Below are 13,966 nucleotides of genomic sequence, written 5' to 3' on the forward strand. Positions count from 1 at the left end.
CAGCTTGGCCACGGTGGTACAGGCATTGGTAACCTCAAGGTTGGATTACTGCAACGCGCTCTATGGGGGGCTGCCCTTGAAGCTGCTCCGGAGGCTGGAGCTAGTGCAGAATGCTGCAGCTCGGCTGTTGTCTGGAGCTGCCCCTTTCCAGCATATAACTCCTCTGCTGAAGGAACTGCACTGGCTGCCTATTCACTACCGGGCCAGGTTTAAGGTTTTGGTACTAGTGTACAAAGCCCTAAAGAACTTGGGACCAGGATACGTGAGAGAGAACCTTCTCCCCTACCAACCTGCCCAGTCACTGAGGTCATCCGAGGGCCTGCTCGTGGTGGTTCCACATAGGCCCATCCTCCGATTGGAGTCCACCAAGGGAAGGGCCTTCAGTGTGGTGGCCCCCCTCCTATGGAATTCCCTTCCTCTGGAGGTCAGGCAGGCGCCAACTTTGTATTCCTTTCGTCGCCTCCTGAAAACGTCGTTGTTCCAGGAAGCCTTTCTGCAATGACCAGCCACACGGTTCACTTTTCATTTTGCTTCTTAAAAAAATCTATTTTAAGGTGTTTTATTCTGTTTTTATTTTATCTTGTACACCACTCCGAAATTTTGAATGGGGAGCGGTATATAAACATTGTAAATAAATAATAAATAAATAAATCTACTAGCAGATCTCAATCTGGCCAACCCTATTCCACAGGCAAGTTGTGCTGGTTGATGGGTGGTTGAGAGTTTGGTTGAGGAACGCAACTTATTTCAAAACTGCGGAGGGGGAGAAAGGACCGGTGTGGTGCAGGCCTTGAGGAGCAAACGTTTTTCCAGCACAGCCACTGCAGAACTCTATAATAAACACACACACAACACAATGGCTAAAAATAAAGCCTAGTTAAAACAAACAGAAGAAGAAAAGAACATTCAACAGAGGCCCTGCAGAAAAGCCAGGCCTATTTCCCCATTAACCAGCTGAAATGTGCAACAGTGCTGAATTCCGAATCGCTTTCCCAGATCATTATCTGTCACTGCCTTTAAATTGTCACGTGAGATTTCAGAGTTCGAGCCTCCCAGTGCGAGGGGCTACAGCAAACCTGCTTTGCACATTAGGGTGGCAACTTCTGCTAACTAGAAATGTGTTTCCTCACGGGATCACATGCCACCTGTCCTGCTCTGGAAATACAAGCATTTTCAACATCATAGAATCATAGAATAGCAGAGTTGGAAGGGGCCTACAAGGCCATCAAGTCCAACCCCCTGCTCAATGCAGGAATCCACCCTAAAGCATCCCTGACAGGTAGTTGTCCAGCTGCCTCTTGAATGCCTCTCGTGTGGGCGAGCCCACAACCTCCCTAGGTCACTGGTTCCATTGTCGTACTGCTGTAACGGTCAGGAAGTTTTTCCTGATGTCCAGCTGGAATCTGGCTTCCTTTAACTTGAGCCCGTTATTCCGTGTCCTGCACTCTGGGAGGATCGAGAAGAGATCCTGGCCCTCCTCTGTGTGACAACCTTTTAAGTATTTGAAGAGTGCTATCATGTCTCATGTCATCAACTTGGCTATTTCTAAAAGTGGTTGGAAAATGGACTCTTTTTGTTATTATTTTATCTATTAAATGTATGTCTCACCGTTCCTCGAAAGGAGCTCAAGGTGATATACACAGTTCTTCCTTGCTTACTCCTCACAACAGCCCTGTGAGGTAGGTTAGGTAGAGAGATTGTAACTGGAGCAAGGTCACCCAAATGAGTTACATGGCTACCTGGGAATTTGGGCTTCCAGGTTCTACTTTTCCCCAATCTGGTGCCTTTTTGATCCATCTCCTCTTTCTTAGAAGTTAAAGGTTGTCATTTGAAAATAGTAATTCATTTCATTTATCACATTTTTTCATCCCAGTGTCTATGGGTGTCTCCTTTTGTATTCTCACAACAACCCTCTGAGGTAGTTAGGCTGAGACATGGTGGCTGACCCAGCTGACCTTTACGATCTTCAGAGGAGGCCCTGTTGATTGTCCCACGAGCGATAGAACACTGCCATGTAATATCTCGAAGGCTGGCCTTCTCAGTGGTGGCACCCAACCTCTGGAAAACTCTCTCCCACACAGTTTGAGAGGCAGAAAATGTGGTATGTTTCAAACACTTCCTGAAAATGCGCTTGTTCGCCTAAGCTTTGTCTGGCTTGTAATTAATTATAATTAATCATATACTATTCCATCTTACTGTTCCTTGTATTGTTACTGTATTTGTAATTGCTTTTAATAGTGTATTTAAATGTGATTTGTATTCTCACTACAGTAGAAATGGTTTTTAATATATTTAAATATAATTTTTTATATTTATATGTGAACTGCTTAGAGATTTTATTTTATTAAATGGTATATAAGTATTACTAATAAATAATGAATATATTTCATAAATGCTACAATATTCAAGCGTTTCTACACCCTCCTTAGCCAATAATCAATGAATTGTTGTTCTGAGCTTTTCAGTCTGTGTGATACTTCCTTTCCAGCTGTGGTTCATCAATTAGCAATTAATTAGGTCTGTGATTATAAGTTTTATCTGAGTTGCAACATCAAACTAGATGCATTAAATTACAACTTGTTTTGAATTTTAAAACTGTTCTAATCATGGTTCCAAATTTAGTCTTGCCCATGTCAGTGTGGGACAGCTGATCAGTGCAAACTTTGCATGCAGCAATCTGTTCATTCTGGGAATTACCTGAAGCACAGTGTCCAGATCACGAGAAGTAATAGCTGCACTTCTCAGACCACACTTGGAGTCCTGCATCCACTTTTGGGCATTAATTTTAAGAAGGACATTGGCAAATTGGAGCATGCCCAGAGGAGGGCAACCGGGATGGGAGATCTGGAAGCCCAAGTCATAGAATCACAGAATAGTAGAGTTGGAAGGGGCCTATAAGGCCATCAAGTCCAAACCCCCACTCAGTGCAGGAACCCACCTTAAAGCATACCTGACAGAGGGCTGTCCAACTCACTGCCTCTTGAATGCCTGTAGTGTGGGATAGCCCACGGCCTCCCTAGGTTATTGGTTCCATTGTCGTTCTGCTCTAACAGTCAGGAAGTTTTTCCTGATGTCCAGCCGGAATCTGGCATCCTGTAACTTGAACCCATTCTGTGTCCTGGGCCCTGTCTACACGCCGTACTGAAGGCGCATGCATGCGCCCCCAGTACGACCCCAAAACGATGGTGTAGATGGCAGCCCAGAAGAGACGGAGGAGGAGGCGGCTGGGGAACCGGCCGCGTCCTTGCCACCGCCGCCACCTCCCTGCCGGCCTCCTGCTGCCGGGGTAAGAGTGACCCGGGTCAGAGAGCTCGGCGGAAGCGGAAGCCGAGCTCTCCGACCCGGGTCACTCTTACCCCGGCAGCAGGAGGCTGGCGGGGAGGTGGCGGCGGTGGCAAGGACGCGGCCGGTTCCCCAGCCGCCGCCTCCTCCGTCTCTTCTGGGCTGCCATCTACACCATCGTTTTGGGGTCGTACTGGGGGCGCATGCATGCGCCTTCAGTACGGCGTGTAGACAGGGCCCAGGACACAGAATGGGTTCAAGTTACAGGATGCCAGATTCCGGCTGGACATCAGGAAAAACTTCCTGACTGTTAGAGCAGAACGACAATGGAACCAATAACCTAGGGAGGCCATGGGCTATCCCACACTACAGGCACCTTCAGTACGGCGTGTAGACAGGGCCCTGCTCTCTGGGATGATCGAGAAGAGATCCTGGCCCTCCTCTTAAGAAGTCTTATGAAGAACGGTTGAAAGAGCTGGGTAATATGTTTATCCTGGAGAAGAGAAGAGAAGACGAAGGGGAGGCATGACAGTTGTCTTTGAATATGGATAGAGTTGTTTTCTATTGCCACAACGGCTAGGACTAAAACCAGTGGGTGGAAATTGCAGGCCCAGGGAAACAGATTTTGGGCCTAGCGATGCCTTTGCCTCCCTAGTCCAGCATTCTGTTCCTAGAGTGGCCAACGAGAGGCCCATTAGAAGCCCACAAGCAGGACATACACGCAGTTGTCTTCTTCCAACCACTTTCCCCAGCACCTGTTGTGCAGAGGGATATTGTCACTGACCCTGGATTGATCTCATCTAGCCATCAAGGTCAATGGCTGTCAACAAAGCTCTCCTCCATGAATTCGGCTCTTTTAAAGCATTAAAAGTTCACGCACAGCACCACAGCCATGAGGCCCACAAAATAAACTTTAAAAATAACACTTGGCTGGCAAGCGAATGGTGGGAATTCTAGGGCTTTTTTCTTTTCAATCCGCATGCATAGGATTGCGCCCTTGGATTCTATTTTATTTTTTATTGAGCCGCATCCAAGATTTCCCAGCATCATTTTGAGAAATGTTTTCATATATGAGGTGTGCTGTCAGGATACTGCATGCTAAATATCCAAGAAAGGGAATAATAGAGGCCACCAGTGAGGGAGGAAGCAGCAGCCGGGCACCTCTCCACCGTGCCTGGGTCCAGCTCCAGCTCAGAGCCCCCTCCCTCCTGCTACCAACTGTCTCTGCAGAGGCCACCAGTGAGGGAGGAAGTGGCGGCCAGGCACCTCTCCGCCGTGCCTGGGTCCAGCTCCGGCTCAGAGCCCCCTCCCTCCTGCCACCAACTGTCTCTGCGGAGGCCACCAGTGAGGGAGGAAGTGGCGGCCAGGCACCTCTCCGCCGTGCCTGGGTCCAGCTCCAGCTGAGAGCCCCCTCCCTCCTGCCACCAAGTGTCTCTGCAGAGGCCACCAGTGAGGGAGGAAGCAGCAGCCAGGCGCCTCTCCACCGTGCCTGGGTCCAGCTCCAGCTGAGAGCACCCCTCCCTCCTGCTGTCACCTGTAACTGCTGAACTTTGCAACTAAGATTGTAGTGCCTGAATTTGCTTTCCTTTCCCCCCTCCTCCTCCTCCCTCCCAATCCCCTTTCCTTTTGTGTCATGTCTTTTAGATTGTAAGCCTGTGGGCAGGGACTGTCAAGAAATACTTTTGTAAGCCGCCATGAGAGCCTTTTTTGGCTGAAGGGCGGCATAAAAATCCTTAAATAAATAAATAAATAAATAATACATGCATTGGTTATTTTTCGGTTGGACTACTGCAACCTTCTTCTCACTGGCCTTCCTTCTTCTCACATCAGTTCGTTGGTTTCTGTTCACCACTCTGCTGCTAAGATCATCTTCTTGGCTCGCCGCTCTGACCATGTTACTCCACTTCTGAAATCTCTTCATTGGCTTCCAATTCACTCCAGAATCCAATATAAACTTCTCCTGTTGACCTACAAAGCTTTTCACAGTCTAGCTCCTTCCTATCTCTCCTCTCTCATCTCACACTATTGCCCCGCTCATGCTCTTCGCTCCTCTGATGCCATGTTTCTCACCTGCCCAAGGGTCTCCACTTCCCTTGCTCAGCTTCGTCCATTTTCTTCCGCTGCCCCTTACGCCTGGAACGCTCTTCCAGAACATTTGAGAACTACAAGTTCAATCGCAGCTTTTAAAGCTCAGCTAAAAACTTTTCTTTTTCCTAAAGCTTTTAAAACTTGATTTTGTTCTGACTTTTATACTGTTAGTTTTACTCTACCCTGTGCCTGTTTGGTGCATTCTCTTCCCCTCCTTATTGTTTTATTATGATTTTATTAGAATGTAAGCCTATGCGGCAGGGTTTTGCTATTTTATTGTTTTACTCTGTACAGCACCATTTACATTGATGGCGCTATATAAAATAATAATAATAATAATAATAATAATAATAATAATAATAATAATAATCTGGGTCATTGCAATCTTGACGTAAAATCCTAACCATAAATTTGATACGAAATGCTGCACACACCCCTTAAATTTCACAAAACTAAAATAAGATTTTATATATATTCTAGAATCATAGAGTTGGAAATGACCTTCGAAGTCACTCAATACAGGCTCCAAAGTGCATGATGCAGCAATACCATCCCTGACCGATGAGCATCCAACCCTCACTTAAATAAATTCAGCATAAAACAACCCTTCCAAAAAATTTCAGTCCCCTCTGACAACACAGTTTACACCTTTTCCTCCCCACCCTCTGGCTGGGGGATTTGGGGATTTGGGAAAGTTATGATTGTGTGTGTGTATGTACACGTGCATGTCTATCTCCTTGCTTAGAGCTTTATCACACCAGCGTTATACTGTGCAGTCACTGCGAATTTCATGCAAAGGACTCCGAAGTTTTCCACCTTATAAGCTGCTTTGATTGTGAAGTGCTCCCATGCATCCTGCCTTAATTGTGCAACAAAGCAAAAAGATTCGCTGTATTTAGCCCCTACTTTTTGAGCGTATCTTCCGAGCCGCTGCTGGGGTGCAGGAGCAGGATTTTAAAGAAATGCTTAGATCTACGTAAGCTTTAACGATAAAGACACCAAAATTGGCACAGTAGTAGATATTAGGGAGAGCTTTAAGCATACCAAATTTGAATTGAATTGGGTCAATCCGTTGATTTTTTACATTTCCCCCCTTAAACTCACTTCCTGGTATGCAAAGGATCGCTGTCGCCCGGTAGCAAAAAACAACAACAATCGCGAAAGCTTAGCGCTACGGGGATAATCCGAGGGAAGCAGGGATGTGGGACGAAGCTTTTATTAGTTAGGGGACAACATCTAGAAAGCGCTAGTCTAGTGGAATAGTATTTTAGAAAGGCTCCTCTAAGGTAGACCACATTTCATCTCCTTTGCAGCAAGGACACGCTGACTATTTCTGTCTTGCCTAACCCAGATGAAAAGGAAACGGAATGTACCCAAACAGAATGCATCAGAGACATTGCCCCCCCTTCCAGCCTCCCAGAAATGCGGCCCTTTCAGCTGATATGTCCTAAGGACTTAATACAAAACCGGTTATCATACCCTGGATCTAGAACTGCAGTTGCCGAGCTACTATTCAGATATTCCTCCGGGCTATTCTTTTCGACAACCAGCTCTGGATGGTTCAAGCTAGGAGCTATTCCCCCCACCCACCCCAGTTTCACGGGGTATAAAGTTCCCATGCTTCCCGCAGCTGGCCCCCAAATCTGTCCCCTAGCCCTTACCTGCGATTTGAGCTGAGATAAACAGCGGAGGCGATGACATGGCCGAATTGCAGGTGATGGAACGCAGCGTGGATCCGGCGCACTCCAACGGCAGGTTCACCATCAGCACCCTGATCGGCACCGACGACGGCAGGAGTCACTATGGCCAGGCCGACCCGGCAGGGTACGACACCGCGCAAGCCAGCCACCTCACCCACAACACCACGTTCTACATGCGGACCTTTGGCTACAACACTGTCGACGTCGTGCCGACCTATGAAAACTACGCCAACACGAAGCTGTGCAATGAAGCCAAGAAGGCAAGACCCACCCTAGCTGATCTTCACTCATTCCTCAAGGTAACAGCAAGCCAGGAGGGTCTCCGGTGCCATGGCTTCCAAACAATGGCTAAAACAGGTGTGAGCTTGACCCGGTAGGGAGGGCAAAGGTTTCGTTTCAGCTCAAGTTTAATCAGGATTTACCCACATTTGCAAATGTCTTCACATTCAGGACAAATGTGACTCTGGGAGAAAGTGAAACTGACAAATTCATCCACCCAGGCCCAGGGTTTTGAGCAGTGCCGGACTTAGGAACAAGCCAAGTCACCGTGGCTTAGTTATCACTAAATATGTTGGAGATAACTAAGATGCATAATAATTGAAATCGCTTTGGCTTAAATACGTTGGAAAGTCCGGTGTGACTTACAGCAGAGTTGCCTTATATAGAGAAAGCGTGGGAACACCGCATTTAGTATTGGAGGCAATAAGCGCAGACTAGAGCCAGTTTAACAGAAGTCCAAATCGACTTACTTTATTAGTGCTTTTTTAAACCCATCTTCAGAGAAGGCTATCTGACACTGTTTGACTGCAAGAACCTCCTGATGCAGGGTGGTACCTTTCTCTTTTTATTACCCTTTGAATCTGGGCATGGCTTAAGGCCTCAGCACGTCTTCATCCAGCCCTGGTTTTGAGTCTTCGCTCTTGGTTTGAATTCCTGTGCATTCAACCACATTAGTCCTGAATTAGTGTTGCCACCTCTTATATATCTATATGGGGGACTATGGAGTTCTGGACTGAAACCTCTGGAGGGGCAAATTTGGCCCCTGAACCTGAGGTTCTGCAGCCCTGGTTTATCAGCATGTGCCCCCTTCACAACGGATACCACACACACATAGTTTGCACTGGAGCCGCCTGTCCCACAGTCGAAAATGCCTCATGAGTAGGGTGACCATATGAAAAGGAGGACAGGGTTCCTGTATCTCTAACAGTTGCATAGAAAAGGGAATTCCAACAGGTGTCATTTGTATGCATGTCGCACCTGGTGAAATGCCCTCTTCATCACAACAGTTAAAGCTGCAGGAGCTATACTAGAGTGACCAGATTTAAAAGAGGGCAGGGCACCTGCCGCTTTAACAGTTGTGATGAAGAGGGAATTTCACCAGGTGTGACATGCATACAAATGATACCTGCTAAATTCCCTTTTCTATGCAACTGTGAAAGATACAGGAGCCCTGTCCTCCTTTTCATATGGTCACCCTATTCATGAGAAGCAAACCTGAAACTTCTCCCAGGGGTGCTGAACCTCTTTCAACCCAAGGGCGGAATCCCATTTGGGAAGAAGCTCTCGGGGGCCTGCAGTGGGCGGTGCTGAGGGCAAAAAGGGGCGGGGCCCCAAATACCAGCATATTTATAACTTAAAATCTCTCCTTGCCGGTAACGAAACCCTTAGGAGAGGCAACTCAGCAAGTACGCAAAAGCTGGGGGTGCACTGAATCATCAGGGATCCAGGATGGGCGAAGCAGGGGGGACCTCCTGGGGAACCCCACGGAGCAGAATTGGGACCACAAGTGGGCCAGATTTGGCCCACAGGCTTAAGATTCAACCCCCTTAGCTTAGACTGACCTACCTCGCAGGGTCATTGTAAAGACAAACCACAGAAAGGTTGTAAAATGCTTTCACCTCAAACCAGAAAAGGGGCGTAATGCATAGGAGGGCAAAAGCTTCCACCTGCCTATAAGCCACTGGATCAGGCACGACGGGGGTTCTCTTATCTGCATTGTATTGCTTTCAATGGGCAGGGGCTTGAATGCTTATCTCTGTCCCCATTATATGCCACGCCTAGATGCCATTTTTACATGCAACTGGCACTAAGCCAGGGGCAAAATTGCCTGTTAACATAAGGTGACCATATGAAAAGGAGGACAGGGCTCCTGTATCTTTAACAGTTGCATAGAAAAGGAAATTTCAGCAGGTGTCATTTGCATGCATGTCGCACCTGGTGAATTTTTTCTCTTCATCACAACACTTAAAGCTCCAGGAGCTATACTGCAGCTATACTGTGACCAGGTTTAAAAGAGGGCAGGGCACCTGCAGCTTTCACTGTTGTGATGAAAAGGAAATTTCACCAGGTTCTCCATATATACAAATGACACCTGCAGAAATTCCCTTTTCAATACAACTGTTAAAGACACAGGAGCCCCGTCCTCCTTTTCATATGGTCACCGTAGTTAACAATGCTATATAAAGGCTTAATCATTGCTTGTGCCCTTGAAAAAAAAATTTACACATGACTATCCAGAGAAGAGAACAGATGGGAGCCACTTGTACTTTGAACAAGAAACCCAAAATATGTTCCGTTAACCAATAAAATCTATGTGGGAGAGCCCGGACAACACATTGCACCAAGAGCATAGAGCATAGCGTGTAGCGGAGGCTTGTCATTGTTTCTTTTACTCTAGTGTAAGCTTGCACAGCCCCAGTGTGGATGGGGACCACCACATCCCAGAGGGGAAGATGGAGCCTTGTCCTCCAATGGTGTAGTTCCCCAAATCTTCCCCCCCACAGAGGGGTTTGAAAAAGAAGAAATCTACAGTGTGTGTGTGTGTGTGTGTGTATTTTGGGAAGCAAAGTGTGTTTCGGAGGGAGGTTTCATGCTCCCCTTCTGGAGCATGATGGTTTCCATGAAGCATCAGGGCCATGTGCACTCACACTAGAATGAAAACACAAAGTCTCAGCTGCAAACTCCACGATGTCTGGCTCATAATATAAACATGCCCAAGTATGGGTTTTGTCAAAGCTGTTCCATCTGAGTTTTTTGGGTAGTTTTGGGTAGTAGTTTTACACTACTGCTTTAAAGCGCTTTAAAGCGCTTCATAACAGTTTTGACAACTGTTGGGGCCCAGGACACACTGCATATACAGGTTTCAAAACGTTTTCAAAGTGCTTTAAAGCGCTTTAAAAGCAATAGTGTAGATCCCCCCCTGCAGATCGTCAGGCCTCTTTTGTCCCATCATTCATTCATTGACGGAATTGGGTGTTGTTGTTTTTACAGATGTATACAATTTTTAGGGACGTACATTAGTGAGGGTGACCCTATGGAAAGGAAGACAGGGTTCATCTATCTTTTAACAGTTGTATAGAGAAAGGCATTTCAGCAGGTGCCCCTTTTTTGCATGCAGCACCTGGTGAAATCCCCTCTTCATCACAACAGTTCGAGCTGCAGGAGCCCTGCCCTCTTGACCAGATACAAAAGGTCAGATTCATAGAAATCCAAATTCATTTGACTCCATTGCGTTTCTCTCCCACATCCAGGTTCAAGTGTTTTTTCTCCTAGTTAGTTCAGATTTAAAGACAGGTTTGCTTGGAACAGCACACAGTGATTTTATATACTTAACGAGCCAGCTTCAATTACTTTGGAGGCTTTTTTAGGAACACGGGAAGCTGCTTTATATGGAGTCAGACTCTTAGTCCATTTAGCCCAGTATTGTTGACACTGACTGGCAGCAGCGCTCCAAGGTTTTAGGCAGGATTCCTTCGTAGTCCTACCTGGAGGTACTGGAGATCAAACCTGGGACCAAAACAGCTGCTCTACCCCTGAGCTATGGCCGTCCCCAAGAAGGAAAAACCTGCTCAACCTGTGTTCCCAGGTGGAATCCCATCCAAGTACTAACCAGGCCTGACCCTGCCTACCTTCCAAGATCAGGTGTTCTCAGAGTAGTATGGCCATCGAGGTAGCAACTGTCCTATACCTCTTGAATAAGGTGAGCTGCTGGAGGAATGTTCTGCCCTCTCTTGACTTGGGGGGTGGGTGCCATTTGCTGCTCTGTCTCAGACACCAGGATGCCTTGGTGGCCCTGCCCAGTAGGACCCGTTGGAATTGTTGTAGATCACAAGCTGAATATGAGCCAACGGTGTGATGTGGCTGCAAAAAAGGCAAATGCTATTTTGGGCTGCATTAATAGAAGTATAGCTTCCAAATTGTGCAAGGTACTGGCTCCCCTCTATTCGGCACTGGTTAGGCCTCATCTTGAGAATTGTGTCCAGTTCCGGGCACCACACTTCAAGAATGATGCAGACAAGCTGGAGCGTGTTCAGAGGAGGGCAACGAGGATGATCAGGGGTCTGGAAACAAAGCCCTATGAAGAGAGACTGAAAGAACTGGGCATGTTTAGCCTGGAGGAGAGAAGGCTGAGGGGAGACATGATAGCACTCTTCAGATACTTGAAATGTTGTCACACAGAGGAGGGCCAGGATCTCTTCTCCATCTTTCCAGAGTGCAGGACAAAGAATGATGATCTCAAGTTACAGAAAGCCAAATTCCAGCTGGAAACCAGGAAGAAATTACTGACTGTTAGAGCAGTATGACAATGGAACCAGTTACCTAGGGAGGTGGTGGGCTCTCCCACACTAGAGGCCTTCAAGAGGCAGCTGGACAACCACCTGTCAGGGATGCTTTAGGGTGGATTCCTGCATTGAGCAGGGGGTTGGACTCGATGGCCTTGTAGGCCCCTTCCAACTCTACTATTCTATGATGGTGCCTGCCCAAGACACCCTATAAAAGGGGGGGGAGTCTAGTGTTCTAAGTACACAATTTTCCACAATGCTCCAGGCTGCAGGGCCCCCAACTTTTTTGAGTCAGTGGGGAAAATTTTGGAGTTTTGAAAATGTCATGAGCACTCTCACAAAATGGCTGTCATGATGGGCGTGGCCGGCCAAAAGCTCTCATCTCCTCAAAGGCAAACTGGTGATACTTAAAGAAAAGTCACTCACACAAGGCAGAGTGGGGCCTGAGTGCCGAAACACCAAACATTCCCTTTGAGCCCAAATAAATATCGTGCTGGGGAGGGGTGTGTGTGTGTCAGCTCTTTGCTTTGCAGCTTCCCAGCTTTAGAAAATGTAATTTAAAAATCTGATGAAATAAAATAAAGGCCAGGAGGGACCAGGAACCTGGTGACCACCAAGATAGGAGTGCCACTTCAGAGACCACAGCTCCAGACAGTGGCTATGACAGCAGCATCGTGGGAAATTTAAATGGTGGCTAGACAAGATGCCCAGTGCTAGGGTGGCCCTATGAAAAGGAGGACAGGGATCCTGTAGCTTTAAGAGTTGTGTAGAAAAGGGAAATGCAGCAGAGGTCGTTTACATGCATGCAGCACCTGATGAAATGCCCTCAAGAGCGCTGCCTTATTATTATTATTATTATTATTATTATTATTATTATTATTATTAATTTATATAGCACCATCAATGTACATGGTGCTGTACAGAGTAAAACAGTAAATAGCAAGACCCTGCCGCATAGGCTTACATTCTAATAAAATCATAGTAAAACAATAAGGAGGGGAAGAGAAAGCAAACAGGCACAGGGTAGGGTAAACAGGCACAGGGTAGGGTAAACAGGCACTGGGTAGGGTAAAACTAACAGTATAAAGTCAGAACAAAATCAAGTTTTAAAAGCTTTAGGAAAAAGAAAAGTTTTTAGCTGAGCTTTAAAAGCTGCGGTTGAGCTTGTAGTTCTCAAATGTTCTGGAAGAGCGTTCCAGGCATAAGGGGCAGCAGAAGAAAATGGACGAAGCCGAGCAAGGGAAGGAGAGACCCTTGGGCAGGTGAGAAACATGGCATCAGAGGAGCGAAGAGCACGAGTGGGGCAATAGTGTAAGATGAGAGAATGTGGGCAGGGCTCCTGCATCTTTAACTGTTGCGATGAAGAGGGAATTTCCCCAGGTTCCCCATATATACAAATGACACCTGCTGAAATTCCCTTTTCTATGCAACTGTTAAAGATACTGGAGCCGTGTCCTCCTTTCCATATGGTCACCCTACCCAGTGCTATTTAGGATGCTGATGCCCACTTCCACCAAGTAACCCTGCCAGGACCCACTAATAGAGAAGGAGACCCACCAGCAGGCACTTAGCCCAGGACACTCCACCCCACCCAAGCCAGGAGCCAGCCCTGTTCTGGACCTGCTGTACAAAGCAGCCAGGTCAAATCCCAGCCTTTTCAGACTATGGCCATGACCTATTAATGGCCACCACACTGCCCATAATGCTCCTCTGCAATCACTGTCCTAAGTGAGCCAGTTCTTATGACTTCTGCACTGTCCCTTCTAGATGGGACAGGGTGCTCTGCAACTCAAACATCTTTGTCCTGCTTTCCCCCCACCCCACCCCACCCCACCTCTCCGTCTTTGATCCGGTTTCTGTTGTGTGTGTTTTCCAGCAAGAAAGCGGCCATCATCACTCACCGAGGTATGAGGCCCACAGAAGCAGCAGCTTTTCGGATGGAGGGGCTGAAGAAGAAGCTGCCGAGGGGGAAGAGAAGCCCCCAGGGGAACCGGTCCGCTTTGGATGGGTGAAGGGCGTGATGGTAAGTAGCCTTTATGAGCCAATGATAATTTGTGAGTCCTTTACACTGTGCTGTCATCCTCCAGGGCCTCCCTCTTTTCAACCATTTCCCCAGCTTTTTTTACATTGAGGAAAATGTGCGATTGTTTAGAAACGGCAGAATGAGACTGTAATTCTGCAATACCATATTGCCATCTAGTGGTTGTGTAGTGAAACATATAGCAAAGCAGAGAAAGAAACACCCACCCAACCCGGAAAAAAACATGTGTAAAGGAGCCTATCTTAATCCCGCAGAGAATCCGGAAGTGGAAGCCTCAGTAAAGGTTAAAAGGC

At 47.1% G+C, this 13,966-nt stretch overlaps 2 protein-coding genes across 3 annotated transcripts in view; one reads left to right on the top strand and one right to left on the bottom strand.

Annotated features, from left to right (window-relative positions):
- POLR2C (RNA polymerase II subunit C) overlaps positions 1-13,966 on the bottom strand; it is a 202,127-nt gene that overhangs the window by 148,272 nt on the left and 39,889 nt on the right. The window lies entirely within an intron of this gene.
- Positions 7,070-13,966, top strand: part of SLC12A3 (solute carrier family 12 member 3) — a 57,440-nt gene continuing 50,543 nt past the window's right edge. Inside the window, exons 1-2 of one of the 2 annotated variants that reach the window (XM_063141351.1) lie at positions 7,070-7,369; positions 13,509-13,655. In XM_063141351.1, coding sequence (XP_062997421.1) covers positions 7,070-7,369; positions 13,509-13,655 — 447 coding nt within the window. The remainder of the gene's footprint in view (positions 7,370-13,508; positions 13,656-13,966) is intronic. The other variant, XM_063141352.1, reaches the window with a different exon arrangement.

This window comes from Elgaria multicarinata, chromosome 14 (assembly GCF_023053635.1).
Source record: "Elgaria multicarinata webbii isolate HBS135686 ecotype San Diego chromosome 14, rElgMul1.1.pri, whole genome shotgun sequence".
Classification (NCBI taxonomy): Eukaryota; Metazoa; Chordata; class Lepidosauria; order Squamata; family Anguidae; genus Elgaria; species Elgaria multicarinata.